The sequence below is a fragment of the Amia ocellicauda genome, chromosome 12 (genome assembly GCF_036373705.1).
Source record: "Amia ocellicauda isolate fAmiCal2 chromosome 12, fAmiCal2.hap1, whole genome shotgun sequence".
Lineage (NCBI taxonomy): Eukaryota > Metazoa > Chordata > Actinopteri > Amiiformes > Amiidae > Amia > Amia ocellicauda.
Genome location: NC_089861.1, coordinates 3,808,202 through 3,828,367, shown reverse-complemented (window position 1 = coordinate 3,828,367; position 20,166 = coordinate 3,808,202). Strand labels below are relative to the sequence as shown.

At 39.6% G+C, this 20,166-nt stretch overlaps 2 protein-coding genes and 1 pseudogene across 2 annotated transcripts; 2 read left to right on the top strand and 1 right to left on the bottom strand.

Annotated features, from left to right (window-relative positions):
* Positions 1–1,130: 1,130 nt before the first annotated feature.
* LOC136765059 (GTPase IMAP family member 4-like) lies at positions 1,131–3,919 on the bottom strand (annotated as a pseudogene).
* A 3,552-nt stretch (positions 3,920–7,471) lies between these two features.
* On the top strand, positions 7,472–12,284 carry LOC136763984 (synapsin-1-like). The gene is made up of 10 exons (XM_066717815.1): positions 7,472–7,521; positions 8,533–8,601; positions 8,960–8,992; positions 9,229–9,273; positions 9,536–9,970; positions 10,513–10,554; positions 10,691–10,813; positions 11,202–11,228; positions 11,566–11,624; positions 11,964–12,284. The coding sequence occupies exons 2-9, from the start codon at positions 8,545–8,547 to the stop codon at positions 11,593–11,595; spliced, it is 792 nt and encodes a 263-aa protein (XP_066573912.1). The 5' UTR covers positions 7,472–7,521; positions 8,533–8,544; the 3' UTR covers positions 11,596–11,624; positions 11,964–12,284.
* Positions 12,285–14,849: 2,565 nt separating this feature from the next.
* LOC136763983 (amelogenin) lies at positions 14,850–20,143 on the top strand. Its single transcript, XM_066717814.1, has 10 exons — positions 14,850–14,900; positions 15,537–15,601; positions 15,716–15,760; positions 15,979–16,032; positions 16,377–16,670; positions 16,774–16,824; positions 17,159–17,284; positions 18,037–18,132; positions 19,266–19,344; positions 19,939–20,143. The coding sequence occupies exons 2-9, from the start codon at positions 15,548–15,550 to the stop codon at positions 19,299–19,301; spliced, it is 756 nt and encodes a 251-aa protein (XP_066573911.1). The 5' UTR covers positions 14,850–14,900; positions 15,537–15,547; the 3' UTR covers positions 19,302–19,344; positions 19,939–20,143.
* Positions 20,144–20,166: the final 23 nt, after the last annotated feature.

Here is a 20,166-nt window from a genome sequence, read left to right as displayed (position 1 = left end):
AAAAAAAAGCGAAATAAAATGTTGTATATCAAATACAAAAGGGATGGAGACGATACAAAATACAAAGAATATGTTGAGCTGTAAAGGGACCTTAAGAAAGTGATCAGGAAAGCAAAGAGGGAAATAGAAACATAGCTCTTGGAGCTAAAACTAATGCAGAGCTTTTTTTCAATATTACAACAGCAAGCAGTCAATAAAGGAGGAAGTGAAACAGATAAAGGGCAAACATTGAGGTATCTTGGAAAATGAACAAGATGTGGCAAATGTTCTAAATGAGTATTTCACAGAGGTTTTTACAAAAGAAAAAACAGATGACATGCCACAGGTTGACAATCAGTCCAGTCAAACCCTAAGAGAGATCAGGATAAATGAGGAGGAGGTACTAAAGGGACTAGCAGAATTAAAAACCAACAAATCCCCTGGGCCAGATGGTATATTTCCAACAGTACTTAAAGAAATTAGGAAAATTATTTATAGGCCGCTAACTCAAATATTCCAACTGACACAGCGTAAAAACACGCTTTGTTTTCTAATAACAGGTAAAGTACACAAAAACAATACAATATTCCAAATTATAAAACTTTCTACACTGGTTACAGCTGCAGTGCAGAAACCCCTCATTACAAAGACAAATGCACATCTGAGAGTTCAGTGGTGCACAAACCACAGGCACTGGTCTATAGAGATGTGGAGAAAAAGTGATCTGGTCAGATGAGTCATCCTTCAGCATATTCTCCACAAGTAGGCGCTGGTCTACAGCTCCTTCAGCACAGCTGTCAGTCCCCATGGCTGTACAGAGCACACTAGGGCTCAGGGCTCCTCCAGGGCAGGGTCCTCTGCTCCAGACACTGCAGAGAGAGAGATAGTCACAGGGGTGTAGTGGAGCTGTGTGTCAGTGTGATGTAGTGAAACAGTCAGGGGTGTAGTAGAGCTGTGTGACAGTGTGCTATAGTGACACAGTCAGTAAGAGGCCTCAGTGCTGTGCAGTGACAGAGGTGTGTGGTCTGTCTGCTGTTAATCTGACCACACTGACTTACTGCCGGGTGGGATCAGATCTTTACTGTTTCTCCTCCTGACTGGCAGTGTGGCTCCCTCTCTTTCTCCGTCTTCTCCTCCTCTTCATCCCTCTGTTAATTCATCCCTTCTCTCTCATCACTCCTCTTCACTCTCTTCTCCTGCAGTCCTCCTGTCTCCCTCCTGTAGTGAGAGACACTCAGTCCTGCCACCATCTCCTCTATCTTGTCCAGCAGCTCTGTGACCTGAGTGCCGTCGCCCCTGTTCCTGTTGTGGAGAACATGATACCTGTTCCCACATTTCTCCACAAGCCGCTGGAGCCCCTCCCCTCCTCTCTCAATGTGCTGCTCAATGGTTGTGTCTCCCAGTCTGTCCCCCCAGGTGAACAGCACTATAGTGTGTCTCCAGACTCTCTCACTGAGGAGCTCCAGGTGTTCCTGCACTGATCTCCTCTCTCTCTCTGTGAATGAGCTCCACACATTAATGACCAGGAGGAGAGCATGGGGTCCTGGAGGGCACAAAGACACACTGCGCACAATCTCCTGTTTGACCCGCTCTGGAGTCTCCTGTACAGAATGACTCCTCCACCAGCCCTGTGTGTCGACCACAGTGACCTGCCTCCCGGCCACTTCATCCTGGCTCTTCTCACTCTGCACAGTTACTCTCCCAGTCTTAAACGCCTTTCTGCCCAGGATGGTGTTTCCTGATGAACTCTTCCCAGTCCGTCTCCCCTCAAGTAGCACAATCCTCAGCTCTGAGAGACGCTGTGTCTCAGGGGAAGCAGTCTGTCTCCCCCCTGTCAGAAAGAAACAACACAGTTTATATCCCTCTTCAGTCCCACTGCCTCTCCCTCCATCTCTTCCTCTCCCACACTCATTCCCTCCCTGTCTCCCCTCTCTCTCCTCCTCCATTTTTCTCTTACTGATACTGCTCTCTCTTTACCCCTCCTTCGTTATTTTTCCTATCTGTTTTTTTTCTTTATTATTATTAATCTTTTTGTCATTCATGTATTTTCATTTGATTTTTTTCACTAATGGCTAAACCTGTCAACTTCTTTATCTAACTGACATTGCCTCTTTCTCCCTCTCTCCCCTTCTTCCCTCTCTTGCAATCTCTCACCCCTTCATTGCTTCTCCCTCTCTCTCCCCATTCCCCTCCTTCTCCCTCTCTCTAACCCCTTCTCTCTCTCCATCCCTCTGTCCCTCTCTTCCCCTCTGTCTCCTAGAATATGTAAAGCCATTGCAGCTCTGTTCTCTCAGGGTGTGTAGTCCAGTGTGGTGTTGTGTGTGTGTGTGTAGTGTGTGTGTGTGTGTTATGTATGTGTGTGTGTGTGTGTGTGTAGTGTGTGTGTAGTGTGTTGCTGGTGTGTTGCTAGTGTATTTCCTACAGTCACTCCAGTCAGACAGTTTGCCCATCAGCTGTGTCTCAGTCCCTCTAATTACTCTCTCAGTGGGACTCTGAGCTCCTGCGTAGCGGACACTTTAACTTGGGGACGAGAGGACAGAGGAACAGAGCAGTGACTCACTGATGTAACTGAGTTGAGCTTTTACTATATCAGTATATGCTGTGCCTGTGTGTGTGTGTAACACAAAATGAACAGTCTGAAACGGACATCCATTACACAGTCTGGGTAAAACAGCTTCATCTAACGGGAGCTAAAACCTGTGCAGCAAAGTCATTGCAAGGTCACCTCACCACTGTAAGCAGTGAAATATAGAATTGATTCTGCAGTCCTGTTATTGACCGAATAGAGCGCTAAATGGGTTTGAGCCTCAATGCCTCAGTCAACTCATTGCCCTGTTGTGACAGGTTGCCACCTTTCACTGCACAGCGTCTGAGTGACGACCCTGCGAAGGACGCTATACTAAATAACAAAATTATTGATTGACATGAGCACCATTAACTAACTAACCTGCAGTAATGGATTATCTGTATTGACTGTATTTTACAGAGGGTTTCTCTTCAATTAGTGTTATATAATATCATATCTCTCACTCACTTCATCCACCCAGAGAGTAAATAATACAGACTGAGAGGAGAGCCAGTGAGATCAGAGAGTCAGTGATACAGCATTAATCAGACTCACTGCTGGGAGGGAAGATGTCCATGCTGCTGCTCCTCTTGACAGGCAGTGTGGATTCCTCTGTCTCTTTCTCCAGCTCCTCTTGCTTCAGTGTCTTTCTCATCTTCTCCTTCAGCTCCTTTTCTCTCCTGCTCCACTCCTCCTCCATCTTCTGTTTCATCTCATTTACCTTCAGTTGAATCAGATCTTCCATCTGCTGGTGGGTCTCTGTGTATTTCTGCCTGATGAAGAATCTCTCCTTGTTTCCTGCCACCATCTCCTCTATCTTGTCCAGCAGCTCTGTGACCTGAGTGCCGTCGCCCCTGTCCCTGTTGTGGAGAACATGATACCTGTTCCCACATTTCTCCACAAACTGCTGGAGCTCCTCCCCTCCTCTCTCAATGTGCTGCTCAATGGTTATGTCTCCCAGTCTGTCCCCCCAGGTGAACAGCACTATAGTGTGTCTCCAGACTCTCTCACTGAGGAGCTCCAGGTGTTCCTGTGCTGCTCTCCTGTATCTCTCTGTGAATGAGTATCTCCCCACAGGAAGGACCAGGAGGAGAGCCTGGGGTCCCGGGGGGCACAAAGACACACTGCGCACAATCTCCTATTAACCTGCTTTAGAGTCTCCTGTACAGAATCACTCCACCCCCAGCCTGGTGCTCTGACCACAGTGACCTGCCTCCCGGCCACTTCACCCTGGCTCTTCTCATACCCCACAGTCCCTGTCTCAGTCAGATCTCCTGTCTTAAATGCCTCTCTACCCAGGATGGTGTTTCCTGATGAGCTCTTCCCAGTCACTCTCCCTCCCAGCAGCACAATCCTCAGCTCTGAGAGACGCATTGTCTCAGGGAAAGCAGTCTGTCTCCCCCCTGTCAGAGAGAAACAATACAATTTATATCCCTCTCAGTCCCACTGCCTCTCCCTCCATCCCTCCCTCTCCCACACTCATTCCTTCCCTGTCTCCCCTCTCTCTCCTCCTCTCCCTTCTCCTCTTAAGAACATAAGAACATAAGAAAGTTTACAAACGAGAAGAGCCCATTCGCCCCATCGTGCTCATTTGGTGTCCATTAATAACTGAGTGATCCAAGGATCCTATCCAGTCTATTTTTGAATGTTCCCAAACTTTCAGCTTCAACCACATCGCTGGGGAGTTTGTTCAGATTGTGACGCCTCTCTGTGTGAAGAAGTGTCTCCTGTTTTCTGTCTTGAATGCCTTGAAGCCCAATTTCCATTTGTGTCCCCAGGTGCGTGTGTCCCTGCTGATCTGGAAAAGCTCCTCTGGTTTGATGTGGTCGATGCCTTTCATGATTTTGAAGACTTGAATAAAGTCCCCACGTAGTCTCCTCTGTTCCAGGGTAAAAGGTTCAGGTCCCTCAGTCTCTCAGTAGGACATTCCCTTCAGACCTGGAATAAGTCTGGTTGCTCTCCTCTGAACTGCCTCTAGAGCAGCGATATCTTTCTTGAAGTGTGGAGCCCAGAGCTGTCCACAGTATCCAGATGAGCTCTAACTAGTGCATTGTACAGTCTGGACATCACTGCCCTTGTTCTCAATTCTACACTTTTGACAATATACCCTAACATTGTGTCTGGACTCTGGGATACATAGGAAACTTGTTAAATTTGCGGATGATACTAAAATAGGTGATTCAGCAGATACAATCTCAGCAGCACAGACTATTCAGAGGGACTTAGATAATATTCAGTTGTGGGCCAACACCTGGCAGATGAAATTCAATGTGGACAAGTGCAAGGTAATACACGCAGGGAACAAAAATGTCCACTATAATTACACTATGGGAGGAACAGAACTAGATGAAGTAACGCATGAGAAAGACCTAGGAGTCTATGTGGACTCCTCACTTTCTCCATCCAAACAATGTGGGGAAGCAATAAAAAAGGCAAACACAATGTTAGGGTATATTGTCAAAAGTGCAGAATTGAGAACAAGGGCAGTGATGTTCAGACTGTACAATGCACTAGTTAGAGCTCATCTGGATACTGTGGACAGTTCTGGGCTCCACACTTCAAGAAAGATATCGCTGCTCTAGAGGCAGTTCAGAGGAGAGCAACCAGACTTATTCCAGGTCTGAAGGGAATGTCCTACTGAGAGACTGAGGAACTGAACCTTTTCACCCTGGAACAGAGGAGACTACGTGGGAACTTGATTCAAGTCTTCAAAATCATGAAAGACATTGACCACATCAAACCAGAGGAGCTTTTCCAGATCAGCAGGGACACACGCACCCGGGGACACAAATGGAAATTGGGCTTCAAGAAATTCTAAATGGAAAACAGGAGACACTTCTTTACACAGAGAGTAGTCACAATCTGGAACAAACTCCCCAGCGATGTGGTAGAAGCTGAAAATTTGGTAACATTTCAAAATAGGCTGGATAGAATCCTTGGATCACTCAGTTATTAATGGACACCAAACGAGCACGATGGGGCGAACAGCCTCCTCTCGATTGTGGGACTCTGAGCTCCTGTACAGCAGACACGGATTTGGTACTAAGACTGTTGGGCTACACCACTCCGACTGTGACTTCTCTGTGACTCCCAGCTCCAACATCTTCTGCACTTCTGCATTGGCAGCCTGCTTTTTGTAATAGGGGGTGCGATAGGGTTTCACACGCATACAGGTGTCCGGTGCTGTGTGAATATGGTGTTCAATGAGAGGTGTGAGCCCGGATTGGTGAGAAAAGACATGCTGGGAGCGGCTTAATAAAGAGCGAACCTGCTGTTTCTGGGTATTTGCTAAATTGGGGTCAATGCGAACCTCAGAAACAGTGGGTTCAGACTCTCTATTTTGGGAGGAACTAGTTTTCTATTAGTGGGTGGGTCAAACATTTAATCCCAGCCTTAGTAACACAGAACTGTCAAAACATAACAAAATTACATTAATTTAACTACATTCTAGAGATAAATAAAAAAATATAGAAAGAAAAGTATGTTAGACTGAACTAAATATTTAGTAAAATACAGGTAGATAATGTAGCATTGTTTTACAGATTCATATGAATATACAGTATGAAATATTTACTACAGTTTCCACTACACTACACCCTTTAATAGGTGACTTTGCATATTATTTTTTTACAAAGTATACTAACCCAATGTTACAAGACTTATTAGGCCCTGCTAAGCCTACTAGGAAAAGGGAAACAGGCTCCTCTCACAGACACTGTGTAATAACACCGCAATTAAAACGTCACGTCAGCACATTCTTCTAAAATAAGTGGCTCCCCTATGGAACCTGGTGGTATTACTCACAAGAGCTGAAATTATGCAAATGAGCGACAGAGGCGTAAACGGGTTGCCTAACTGAAGTCAACTGCTTTTTAAGTCAGCACCACAAAGTCAGCAGGCAGGGAATTGACTGTTTGTATGGCTTTGGCTGACCACTATAGCTCAACTAGTAACAAATGAGATAATGCAAATAAAGGTATATAGTCTGGCTTTCATTCTTCTGTCAAAAGGGTCAGACTTCACAATAAGGACTGCAAAATACTAATGAATGAATATATGGATAGCACAGGAATAACACCTGATTCTGTTGTCTTACTACAACATCATGGCAGCTTCAATGAATGTTTTGGGCAACCTGTTGATTGTGAATTCCGTATACTATCCAATTTCCGTCCGTTTCTGAATTTACTGCATGTAAATGGGGGAGGGAACTGCAGAGATTAATTTGTTCAGTCTTTGGAGATAAATAGTATATCAATGTAGGCTTTTTGCTATGTGGATTTGCCAACCAAAAACAAATAATAGGAAAAACTTGGAGTTAAAGCAACAGATTTATTTTATAGCAACAGCTTTTAACGAAGCAACACTCAAACTACTTCTGCCCTGCAGGGTTATTGCTGTGAAAATATACTTTTCAAGGCCTGTGTGCATAAAGTGGATGATGGCCAACTAACAGTACACTTTATGCTCTCACAATAATGTATGTTTTTTTAAAGACACATTAATTTACATTATAGTTTGCTTCTTTTGTTTTTCTTTCGCTTTACTGATGGTACAGTTACAAGACAGTGACTCTGTGCCATGACTTTAGTGTCCCGATAATTAGGATAACATTTTTCTGTCATCCCCACTAATACAAAGCAATAATGGAAAGTTATCAGAGTAGTGGGAGGTATGTGTGTCAGGATGTTAACACTTTGGGAACCAGTTTTTTTTTTTTTTACCCGTCTGTATCTGAGGTAATGGAGACAATTATTTCATTACTGCAGAGATGTGGAAGTTCACCAGCAGACAATGCAGTAATGTGGGATCTGTCTCAGCTAAAAAAGTTACCACACAAACTTGGCTACTGATTGGCTGGATGGGATCAGAGATAAAGCTTTAAATGCCCCAGAGCACAGGCCGTATTTATCAGTAGCAGGTGAATTCAGGAAGACCTTCAGGTTCCAGCACCAACATTCACTGAAGCAACTCCAGTAAGTATAAATTTTTTTCCCCAAGTAGACAAGCAGAAGCTGAACAACCGTTAAATTTCAGTAATTGTATGTATTGTTTTCTTGTATTATTCTACTGTTTATTATACTTTATTGTTATACTGCAATTATATCATACAGTGTGAGCTCTGAACCACTGTAACTTCCCAAGACACTCTCCTGCCATAGTATGTTACCAGCAAAACAGCCTTTTTTTATACAGTTCCAACTCTTGAGGTAAATGCATCCATGTATTGTACTATTTGTTATGTTTCAGTAATAATGCATATACAATTTCAAATAACTGTACAGCTGGATAATTCACGGAGTAAGATATAATGAAAATATGTTAATTGCATAAGTATTCAGACCCATCAATATTTGGTGGAAGCACCTTTTGGCATCATCCATTTCTTGCTGATTGTGTACACTGTGCTCACAGGAATATTCAGAGACTTCAATAGTATTTTGTACCCTTCTCCTGATCTGTGCTTTTCAATGACTTTATCCCTGATTTCCTTTGAAAGCTCCTTGGTCTTCATGGTTGAGTGTTTGCTTGAAACTCATTACCTGACCAAAGGAATCTCACAGAGACAGAAACCATGAGAACCACTATTAATGCACACAGACAGTGGCTCCTTAAAGTAATTGTGTGCACCTGAAATAATTTAGGTTTGCACACAGCAAAGGGTTTTAATACATATGCAATCATAGCATTCCATTTTTATTTCATATTAATTTACATATTTCTTGCAGATTTTGCTTTGAATGTGTAGAGATGCTTGTGTATATAGCACATATGAATTCCTACTTCAAAGTGTCAAGACTGCAAGCTTTAAAGCAACAAAATGAAAATGCGCGAGGGTCTGAATACTTTTGCTAGTCACTGTTTTTGCCTCCATCTACAGGTCACACTAGAAAATACAAGCTGTATGTCAGAAGAAATGTATTAAGAAATGTTGTTCCATTGTGTATTTGTGTGTAATCAGATTTGGTCTTTTGATTTCCTTGCAGATAACAACTACAATGATGAACACTGTCGTTCTGCTAGCCTGTTTAACTGGAACAAATCTTGCTTTACCTGTAAGCATCACACTTTGCCATCTTTTTAAGAAACACATCTATTTAGTTCCTTATTTTTCATTACATTGTACAAACAAATCGAAGCCAGTTACAGCAATGATATTCAAGTTTGAAAAAATATTTTCAACAAATTGTAAATGCTATTTATTGTTTGAAATACAAAGATATATTATTATAGATTGTATTCCTGCAGTTTTGTAATAAAATGCTTCTTGTGAAAACTGTAAGTTGCCCTGGATAAGGGTGTCTCCAAATAAATAAATAAATAAATAAATAAATAAATAACAATAATAATATATTCATTAAAATATTTTTGAATACATTTGAAGTGTAAATATTTCTTTGCTTTATAATGTAGCTCTTAGGATTGACTGCAAGTAACAGCTTGGAGGTAGGTGTACATTTTAAATTGAAATATAGAATATGTATTATCCAAACACATTGTAAACATTTCATAAATATAAAAGTAAATGTATTGTACATGAGTTAAAGTTGTTTAATGGTTATTAATGTTATGGGATGTTAGGTTTTCCCAAATATTTATGTCACTGCAATTTTACTGTCATGGTATCAATGTTGAATGTTTTCTATTTTTATTTTCTACATAATTCAAATATCTTTGTTCAGATTTTGGGATTTGGTGGTCTTGGCCTCGGTATGGCGCAATCTCAGGTAAATTGATCTTGAATGAATAGAAAGAAAGAGTGTTTTTCTGTTGTTGTTGTTGTTTCTATTTACACACTGGTGCTTTGGAAAGCGAAAACTGCCATTCAGATACTGCAGAGGCACTATATACATGGGCAGCTGAAACAATCTACATAAAAATGCTTCACAACGGTATCCCATTAATTCCATCGGATGTGTTTAGAAGATTGACAGTACTCTGTCTCTGCTCAATAGTGGTGATATTTCTGTGTGTCTCTTCCTCGGACAGGTCCTACCCTTTGGTCAACAGCTTGTGTCCCAGCTGTCTCAGATTGGCAGCCCAAGACAAGTGTGGCTCCCTTCTCAGGGGGCTTTACCTGCCCAGCAGCCCCAGAACCCTCAGATGCTGTTTCCTGCACAGGGCCCAGTCAACCCTTCTCTATTACTTCCTGCACAGGGCCCCATCAACCCTAATCTATTATTCCCGGCCCAGGGGTCAGGGCAGCCCATGATATTCTTCCAGTCACAGATGCCTCCCTCCGTATTTTACCCCCAAGGAAACCTACCCTCTCAGGTCGTGCTGTCTCCCCCAGTGATACTCTCCTCCCAGACCAACCCTGGGCAGATGCCTCGGGATCAGGGACCTCAGGCTCCAATCCAGCCCCAGGCTCCAGTGGACCCCCAGGGGCCTCCAAACACACAGCAGCCTCACGTCCACAACCAGGTAGAGTATGATCAAACAGAAATGCTGTTTTCTGTAAATAACCATACACATACATAAAAACATACATCAATCCATCCATATGATTAAAAAAAAGTGTACTTCTTTTAAACATTATTGTGTGACTATGATATTGCACTAGCTTTTTAAAATAGATGCATTACTGGCCTTGTGTGCATGTTGTCTTGGTTTGGACGTGTTATTTCTGTCAGGGACAGTCCATGGGTAATATTTTTCATGAGGGAAAAAAACGTTTGGTTACAGTTCATTGTGTAGTAGTGAGGTAATTGTTAAGAATTCAATTGTCAACCTTTCATTTCAAAAGTTAGGCACTACAACTGCAAAATTAAATGCATTTATACACGGGGCACATTTTACCCAACTTCTCCCTGTATTATTCAATGAATGTAATACATCATATATCATTCTTATATGAATTGCAACAATTGTTTTTGTACATAGACTGCATGTGTGTATCTGTTGCCTACTGGCTTCAGTATTCATATTAGTATCCCATTTTGTTTCATATTTGCTCTTCATTGCAGTTTCTTCCATTCAACCCCATCTTCCAACAACAGGCACAGCAGGTAAAATAAAGGGTTTGTGGCTTTAGGTCCCAGAGCTTAATTGGGAAAGAAAAATGTATACATATAATTGAAACTAACTACTTCAAGTGAAAAACAACTTTGTTTAACCATATTTTTGTATGCATTAATGTGTCAGGACTATCCATACTACTACTATCAGTACCTCCAACAGCAGAATCAACCACCCAACCCGACACAGACCCCCGACCTGGGCACTGCAGAGTCAGCAGCCACTCACGCGCTGCCTGAACCCCTGCAGGTGGGTGTGGAGTGGAAATGTCAATAAACACACCACAATAGTCCTGCACGTTCTGGGCATATAAGATCTTGCTGTACTGGAAAAGATCCAGGGGGAGGTTCAGAAAGAGTTGTGCTTCTAACGTCTAGTTTAAGGGTGGGGGTTGAAAGGAAGAGGAGATGTATATCTAAATTCAAAATATATGCTACTTGAATGGACTTCAATGCATTATTCTGAACCTAAACATCTTTGCAACAAGTTCCCACCATGTCCTGGATGTGGCTCATCTGTGTTCAAAACATCCTCTGTCCTCTTTGTGAGAAGAGATGAATCAGAAAAAGAAGATGCAATAGATAAATCATCAATCTAATCAATCAATTAAAAAATGTTTTTGTTTTTTAATTCACAGAAAACTCCCCTGGAACAGACAGAAGTTGTAAGTCACTCGTTTTAGGTGCTGCACAGTTTTTGCTATTTATTGTAATACCACAGACAGTATTACATATTAAAGTGTATTATTTTACAAGTTTGCCTTACTAACTTATAACTTGCCAGTGTTTAATTGTTAGAGATAATCTCCCTATGTAAACAGTTACGGTTTTACCAAATAAAACATAAATAAAACAAGGACCTGATTGATGACGTTTTCTGCAAGATGTTTAACAGTGTTACAGAACTTAAAACTTTATTCCTTATTTGTTTTATTTTGTGGTGACTATATGGGAAGGCATGGAGACATGATCTAGTATAAAAGGTATTCGCTTTAATTTCAGGCCGATGTTATCAGCCTCATGGAGCCATAACATTTATTTTTGAAGGAGAGAACTACAAGGTAAATATACTAAATGTGTAAATATATTTATGAATGTGTGTAACAGGGCTCATAGTGTGTGAGCTTGTTACAGTGACATCATCCCTCTCTGAGCTTGGTAGAGTATTCAGCTCTGCTGGTGAGGCTGTGAGGGTGTCTGAGACAGCGAATCCGAGTAGGGGCTCTGACCACACGAAACACATGTATATCCTTAATTAAATATTTTTCATTGTCATATTACATCAACTTAATTTTCAAAATCCAAACAGACTCTGTCGTTTAAGAACATTTTGTATTTGTTTCATTTTGATCAATTGACCTTCATGTGCGTTTATCCCATGTATGTGTTTGTTTGTTTAGGCAAAACGTGTTGAATGCTGAGAGGACAAGAAAACATCAACTTGCTTGGCATGAATGCTCTCCATGCAAAGAAGCTGCAGCTCCAAGATCTATTACTAATTGTTTCATTATACATCTATGTCTGCTGCTATATTTGTAATTATTGTAATTGCTTAACAGCTGCAGTTCGCTGCAATTTATATCAAAGCAGCCCTTTGTGAAGCTTCAGCATCTTAAAAACCTTTTATAGAAAGGTGTTCTTTTGAATATGTATGTATGTATGTTCTGTCTTGGTATTGACATTGTATTCACAGCAGAGTGAAATCAATAAAGTTTAATTGTAGTAGCAGTAAATGTGTGTCAGAGTTTTGTGCTAGTAACACTCTTGTGTGATTTGGTTATTTAAGACACTAGGAGTAAAGAATTGTTGTATTGTTCTCAGTATCTATTCCCATATTAAAAAACAAGGCAAATGTAAGGGCCGAGAAGATATTTTGCACAGATCTGCTTCAAAATGATCGATTCAAAATGAATATGTCTAGAGCAGCAAGATCCAGAAAACAGTCTTTCAAACTGGAACCTGGACCCAACCAACCGTGACACACCAACGTGTGAGTCTTCAATTCCAAATTTCGAAATACATAAAGACAGTACATAATACAAAAATTGCATTTTAAGATATACATATTCCTCACACATTGTGTGAATGTCTGAGGGAAAGCTATGGTGAAATCTTAGGAAGCCAGAATTCCCAACAATAAGTCAGTTGGATGTTTTCTTCTGCCTTCACAACAGTGCAGTCATAGACTGTAGTAAAAGCAAAACTCTTATCATTTAATACTATTCAAGATATGAGTTCTAACTTTTTCTTACATAAATATTGCTTGTGAAATAATACAGACATGCTATTTATCTCAGGTATTTCAAGTCTTGTTGGCATTTCCAAGTTGAGACCCTCTACTTAGGCTATTGTATCATTATCCCACCCTCTTAATGTGCCTCTGCATTCATTTTGTTCAACTCTAGTCCATTTAGTAATTAGCTTTAATTTCAGTACTGCACCACATAACTGAAGCAGAATTCAGTGTTAAAAAAGATATTTCACCAGTCTGGCAAAAGGTAACTGAGCACCAAATTGCAGCACTCATACTTGCGTTTTGTTCAGATATACCCACACATGTTCAGGTGTAGATGAGGCTTAGAAAGACATGCGTCCGAATTATGACGCATAACCTTGAAGTATAAAGTGTCTGATGGAACAGCTAGTCACAGCTTTGCATTTTAAATTACTTCAGCATGTATTTGGCCTTTAGAGTCTAGGCCACATGACGCTTACTTTGCTCAAACCAACACTAGCAAAACCAGTCCTGACTAGACACATAATCCCTGTTTATTTATAATCTGAAAATTGTTGTTTGTTTTGACTTTAATAACCAGTACTTTAACCCAATTTCAGATCAAACTTTGGAGAAAGTGCAGCCGACAGCAGAAGAATTCACTAATTTCAATTAATCCGAATAAATGACCTTCAGAGGGTCAGGTTTGAGTTTTATTTAAAACCATGTGATTGTTTTTCAGAATTGAATAAGGGGTTGTACACACAGATCCTTCATTCAGAGTGAACAACCATTTATTACGCAATATTAAAGCAATACAGAAATGAGAATGACAGTTTGTAGTAGATGCATGGTGTGCAAATGTTGAATGGGTGGATGATAATATAATGCTGCATCTCTATGGTTTATTGCTCTCTCTATGGTCACATCAGTCTACTGCAGTGTGAAGACAGGACTCCTCTGCTCTAATTCTTCTTGGAAAATATTTACACTTTAATATACTTTTATGTTGTGAGATTGCACAGAAATAGTGGCTCACACATCACATAGCTAAGAAAAATGTAGTAAAATAATTGTTCATTCATTACAGAAGAAATCAAAGGTATTTGCCTTTAACAAAATATTATTGATGTATTTATTATTATTATTATTATTATTATTATTATTATTATTATTATTATTATTATTATTAGCAGTAGTAGTCCTAGTAGTAGTAGTAGTAGTAGTAGTAGTAGTAGTAGTACAAGTAGAAATAAAATAAACATACAGATATTCTTAATAATTAAGAGCTACTTTGAAAAACTTGCAAAGTTTAAGGCAAATGGCATCTGCAAAATGGACATTCGTTTACTGGGAAAACAATTGAAATAAAAAAAAATACATATATATATATATATAGGGGGGTAATAATAGGACTAATGTGGATTTGTAAATGTCAGATGCCCCAGATCCTTTTGATGTTTTGTTGTGTGTGTCTCTGTGTATGTGTGTGTGTTTTAATAATTCACAAATAATATTATGTGAAAATGCTCAAATATCCATGTCTAGAAATGGTGTTGTTCTTTGGCAAAACCATGCATCATACAGATATGTAATCCTGAATAAGGTTCTTATTAATATCTTACCAGGTACATAACAAAATGTAAAATGCTCACAATCAGTCACATAACACCATTATGAACAGACTTGGGATTTCCTGAGGTTCCCTTAACATATACTAAATTCAAAAAGCTGATTTTTCTTGCAGGTTGCATGTAGAAATTCAAAATAGTGTGTACCAAAAAAGTCCAGAAAGGAAGAAAGAAGAAACAGCAGTGTGTGAATAACTGCTGTAGACATACACTCTATGGACAGGATGTAATTTGCTGTTTAATGATACTGTTCAGGTGTCTACCATTTAGGTGTCCTAATCCCTACAGCCACGCAGATGATGTCATTAGGACTTTCTGCGGCCCGTTATGAGTCATATCTTATGTCCAAGTGGGGATTGGCTGAGTGTGGATGCAGTGAAAGTTTAAAAAGCAAAGGAATGCCAAAGAGATATCTAAAATCACAGGCAACAAGAGGGAAAGTTACCCTGCTGGCTTTTGCGAAGATTTGAGTCTGGAACCTACGTACAAAGGTAATGTTTTGAAATTATCCACAAAGCTCTTCATGCATGTACATTATTGCAATACTTATAGATTGAATTTATTTCAACATAGAATCACTGGGATAAAATACTGCATTAAAAGCATAGTTTTAGAACAGAAATTTAAAACAACACTTTTTATTTATTTAAGTATATATTTAATTTGTTTTGTGTTGTCCAAAATGTGTACTATTGCAATATAGTCCTAATTGAAACTTTAACTACTGAACAAACCTGTAGCAGAGAATTGTGTGTGCTTGCTTATAGATTACCTTATAATGACAACAAACCAGAACTGCTGTAAACACTTAAACTATAGTATCAGAATTATCAGAATGTAAAAATGCACTTGCTATTGCATTAATGTTGAAATTTACTTTTAAGTTATTTAAACTAGATCTATGTCTTTATACAAATGTGTTCAAACTTGACATATACAACTGATGTTTTTCTTTTTTTTTGCAACAACAAATCTTTTTCAACGATTTCATAAAAAGTTGTCTTTATACTACCTTTCATTTATGGGCATGGGTCAGAGATAATGAAACTAATTGAAAACAGTAATCCTCTGAAATGTTCAGGTAAAGAATCATAATAGTAATGAAAACACACCTTTTTTCTCCTAAGGGCGTGGGGAAATGCAGACTGTTGGAGTTTTCGTGTGCCTTGTGAGCGCATGTCTGGCCATACCTGTAAGTGAAGCAGATTGCTGTCTTATATTAACAATGTCTCTTCTGTAGATTGAATACATTATGCCAGAAAATCAAGTCAGAAAATGTAATGCTCTCCTTCATTGATTTTCCTAGGTATACCGTCAGCAAGTTGGGTTATCGACAAGTTACAGTCATGAGGTAAGATATCCTTGGCCACTGAACTACTGTCATATTGCCATATTGGGTCAAATTCCTTATTTGCATGTGGAATTTGAACAGATATATAAAGTCAAAAAGCTTTATTTCACGGATTCCTTTATAAATAGATGGATGTTTTACATATTTATTAAATGGCCCATCTCAGTTATACTTTTATGATTCCTTGGTGTACCTCTTTGTTTTCTCCTTTCTTGCAGTTTCTGCATTTTAATGGGATGACATACAGAGGAGCTGGAATTGGTCCAGGGCAGGTACAGTGGCACTGTCCTGTTTGTGCTCATGCTTCATCTGAATACGGTTGTAGTTGAATAACCTGTGAATGCAATCTTTTAAAACAAGTGAAATGGGTTTTTAACGGCTGTATTCTTTGCTACTGACATGAGACGGAGCTGAGCTGAACTATAAATTCAATTCAATTCAATTCAATTAACAACAGGGCAAATCAACATCTGTTTGAAGTTGACATATGTATGGGCTGAAATGCAACTTTTTATATGCTCACAATTTGAGAAACAACAATAAAAACACCAACAACAAAGCAATAGGGATTTACAGTTTCTTTGTCTCCCCCTGTGTTCCTCTCCTTGCACTGCAGGCAGGACCATTCATCCCTCCCTTCGTGTTCCCGCAGCAGCCTGATGTAGGATTGCCATCCCAGCTGCCTCTTAACCCCTCAGTCACAGTTCAGGAACAGGGCCCTCTGCCCCCTCATGTTATCCTGCCTACTCATGTGTTTGTACCCTCCCAGGGCAACCTGCCCCCTCAGGTGCAATTCCCTCCCAGCCAGCAGGACTTGATGCCCCTCAACCCCCAACTGCCCTCCGGTCCACAGCTGCCCCTCCCTCCACAGGACCCCAACGTGCCCCAGCAGCCCCAGAATCCCAGCCAGGTAGAGCACAACCACTTATTTTCCATTGTATATGTGCTTTTGTCTTTAGCAATACTACACAATGCAGTTTAACACTGACTGACTTTTTCCCCCTTCCCCCAAGATGGGCCCACAGTACTTTCCTTCAGTGGCATTCCCACAGCAGCCAGGACAGGTAATGTTGGCATCCTAACTGTAAAAATAATAATTTAAAACATACGAGGTGCAGATAATCCCCGCAACATAATTGGAGACAACCAGGTCTATCGTGTCCTAGCTCTCTATACTACTGGAATAATCCGAATAATCATGTGAGAGTAGTCAGCACAGTACAGCAGTCTTCCTCGAGATGCGGGAGAGTTGACAGTTATTATTGTCTTTCGTCTCCAATGTCTGTTTCTAGCTACATTAGGTATACATTTTTAAAATATAAGATTTACCTTACAGATATGCAATTATGTTTATGTGTGTGTGTGTGTGTGTGTGTGTGTGTGTGTGTGTGTGTGCAGGGAATACCTTACTACTTCACATACGGTTATGCACAGCAAATGCCCCCATCAGTGATCCAGCCAACCCAAAGCACAGCTCAGCAGAACCTGGCACAGGCAACACCATCGCCCCAGCTGCCACCACAGGTACAGCTGACAACATCTTCCTCTTCCTCTTTTTCTCCTTCTTCTTCTTCTTTTTCTCCTTCATTTCCTTTTTATTTTCAATTATTATTAATTTCAATGGAGGAATTAGACACTAATAAATATGGTGGTGGTGGGGAGGGGATTGTGAAACTTCAAGCAAGGCAGATGTTTTTGAGTTCAAATCAAACCTCAAACAGTGGCAGTAGTGCCCAAACCCAGCCTTGCATTTTGGAGGAGAAGTAGTTTGATGCCACATTGATATGTTATTACTGTGCATCAGTGACAATACAACTCACTGATCTGGACACACAATATTTATTTAATTTTCCATTACATTTTCATAAAGTAACACCCCAGGCTGAACTGGTAAGTGGTTCCGCTGACCTCAGGTCATTGTGTGTGTGTGTGGAGGTACGAATGTGTCAGCTTGGTGGAAGTCTTTTAACAGAAACATTGCTGTTCTTATGTCCCTTTTTGTGTGATTGATTTGATTGTGCTCCACCCCCTTTGATGTGCTGGTTTGGAACATGTTTGTCAAACAAATTACTTATGTAATTCCTCATTATTATCATATCCAACCCCAGTCCATACCTGGGAGAGAAAAAGGGAAAGATACATGTACATGGAGCTTGTAAATTGATGTTGTATTGGCAGTGTTTGTGAATGCTTCTATTGAAGAAAACATCTGAAATTATTTTCGGCAAAAATATTTTTTCCCCCACTTTATATATTTCAATTATATTCATCCATAGGAGACGCTAGGCCAGGGGACACCTGCACCAGACACAGGGCTCGCAACAGCTGCTCCTGCACAAAACAGAGGGGATACCAAGACCGGCAACGAGGAGGTAAAACCTGCCCGTTTACATTACAACTACTACTGTTACTATTGTTACAACTTCTGCTACTATTGCATATGCTATTACTACTGCTATTACTGCTACTACTACTGCTACTACTATTGCTGCTGATAGTACTATTTGTACTACAACTGCTGTTTCTCTGATTACTACTGCTACTGTTGCCAGCACTGTTACTGCTGTTACTATTTCTACTCCTGCTGGTACTAGTACCTACTTTAATCTTACCTTTTGTGGTCTTTTAAGTCCCTGGATATGAACACTATGCTGAAACATATATAACATCTATATACTTATACAATTTTACACCATACACTATTCTACACATTACATTTGTGTACATATACATATTTCTGTATTATTTTTGAAGAGCCTTTGTAAGCACTTTGGAGGGTTTGGCTGCACTATAGCTGCCCGATCTTGTGGATTGAATCCCTGCCCTATTGATGGAATACATTTCAATCTATTTTAGATTGGTTTAATTAACTTCTATTGCATTATATCGTTGTCTTAAACAACGTCTGCTTTTTACAGTCGCCATCAGTCATTTTGTTATGTTTAGTTTGTGTTGTTATGTTGTTAAATTCTGCACGAACAACAAAATGTACATGTTTTCATTTATTTTCTTTTATTTTCTTTGTGTTTAAGTTACAAGAGTTGACTTACTTGTCTTGTCTCTGTTCGTCGCCATTTTGGCTAATTACAATGGCATTATATATAAAGGGGCAGGCAGGTTGTATCAATAGGGGAGCTGTAAAGTTGAAAACTAGTTATCAGTGGAATTTAATATGCTTTTACCATTTGGGAATTTTAGAAAAAAAGTTAATTTGTAGATTCAACTTCATTTTTCTTTTGTGTTTTGTTTGTTTGTTTTGTTTGAGTGGGAGGAGTCAGTCTGACCTGTAGTACAGCCAACTCCCTCCTGTATGCACATCACTGTTGTCTGTTAAAACAAAGTTGGAAGATGTTTAGTTGAATCCTCAGTTTCATTTAGTTTTAGTTAGAGAGAGTCTTGAGTGTATTCATTTATTGTTGCTTTGTGCAGTTTGTTTTGATTGCTAGATTACTAGATTTATGTAGATTGCTATACATCTCTGACCATTTTCTGTATTTGTTTGCAGGGTCTTCCAGGCTTTTCATTTCTCTTTGAGCCATAGGATCCAAACTGATCTGATCCAAAAGTCAGAAAACGACTCCTGGGTAAATGTTTATAAAATGCCGCCCTGTTGCATATCTTCACCTCAGCTTACACATAACATTATCTTGCATTAATGCATGTGTCAATGTGTTAAAACATCACGGGAGAAAGGGATGCAGTACACAATGCTAATGATGGTAAATTAGAAGGTCTCTTCAGAAGGATTCAGTATAGATTCACTTCAGAGCTGACTGACAGGGGGAAAATAACTCAAAATGTAAGGGTCAGTTTGCACTATCATTTACAATATGTAAATAATGTATGTATAGAATAAATACAGAATCACCAACAAATTCAGTATGAGGAAATAAACTGGAATAAATTCAATGTTTTGGTGATCTGGTACCCAAACCCTGAAGAAAGGAATATGTACTTGAAATTACAGATTTTGTTAAAAGGGTACACCTACTGAAATGATCTTTGTATAATGTAAATATAAATAAAATAGTTACTCTGTAAGAGGCAGATGCATTTCATGTATAGAAGAACGACATTAATGCAATGTAATACTGTCTTGCTATTTAAAGTGTATTCATAAAGTAGTCATAGACTGAATTGTGTTATGTGACATATATTTCTGCTTCCATCTCTTCTAGGATTAAATGGTCGATTAAATCACTGATTCTTGAAAAAAGGCCTTGAAGACATGACAGCGTTGAGAGGCTACCCCACTGTCACATACTTTTGTTATGGATGTTATTTTGCATCCACATTTTTTTTTTCACTTAAAATATTACATTAACTTTAGTGTCTTCTCCATGTGTAACATTTGTAAATGTTAAATACATTTTTTAAACAAAACACTTTGTCATTTTAATCATTCA

Excerpts from the sequence above, each read along its gene's own strand:
- LOC136763984 (XM_066717815.1), top strand. The coding sequence starts at position 8,545 with ATGATGAACACTGTCGTTCTGCTAGCCTGTTTAACTGGAACAAATCTT. Across the intron at positions 10,555-10,690 it reads TCCAACAACAGGCACAGCAG|GACTATCCATACTACTACTA; the intron begins GTAAAATAAAGG and ends TTAATGTGTCAG. Across the intron at positions 11,229-11,565 it reads CCCTGGAACAGACAGAAGTT|GCCGATGTTATCAGCCTCAT; the intron begins GTAAGTCACTCG and ends CTTTAATTTCAG.
- LOC136763983 (XM_066717814.1), top strand. The coding sequence starts at position 15,548 with ATGCAGACTGTTGGAGTTTTCGTGTGCCTTGTGAGCGCATGTCTGGCC. Across the intron at positions 16,671-16,773 it reads AGCCCCAGAATCCCAGCCAG|ATGGGCCCACAGTACTTTCC; the intron begins GTAGAGCACAAC and ends CCTTCCCCCAAG. Across the intron at positions 16,825-17,158 it reads TCCCACAGCAGCCAGGACAG|GGAATACCTTACTACTTCAC; the intron begins GTAATGTTGGCA and ends GTGTGTGTGCAG.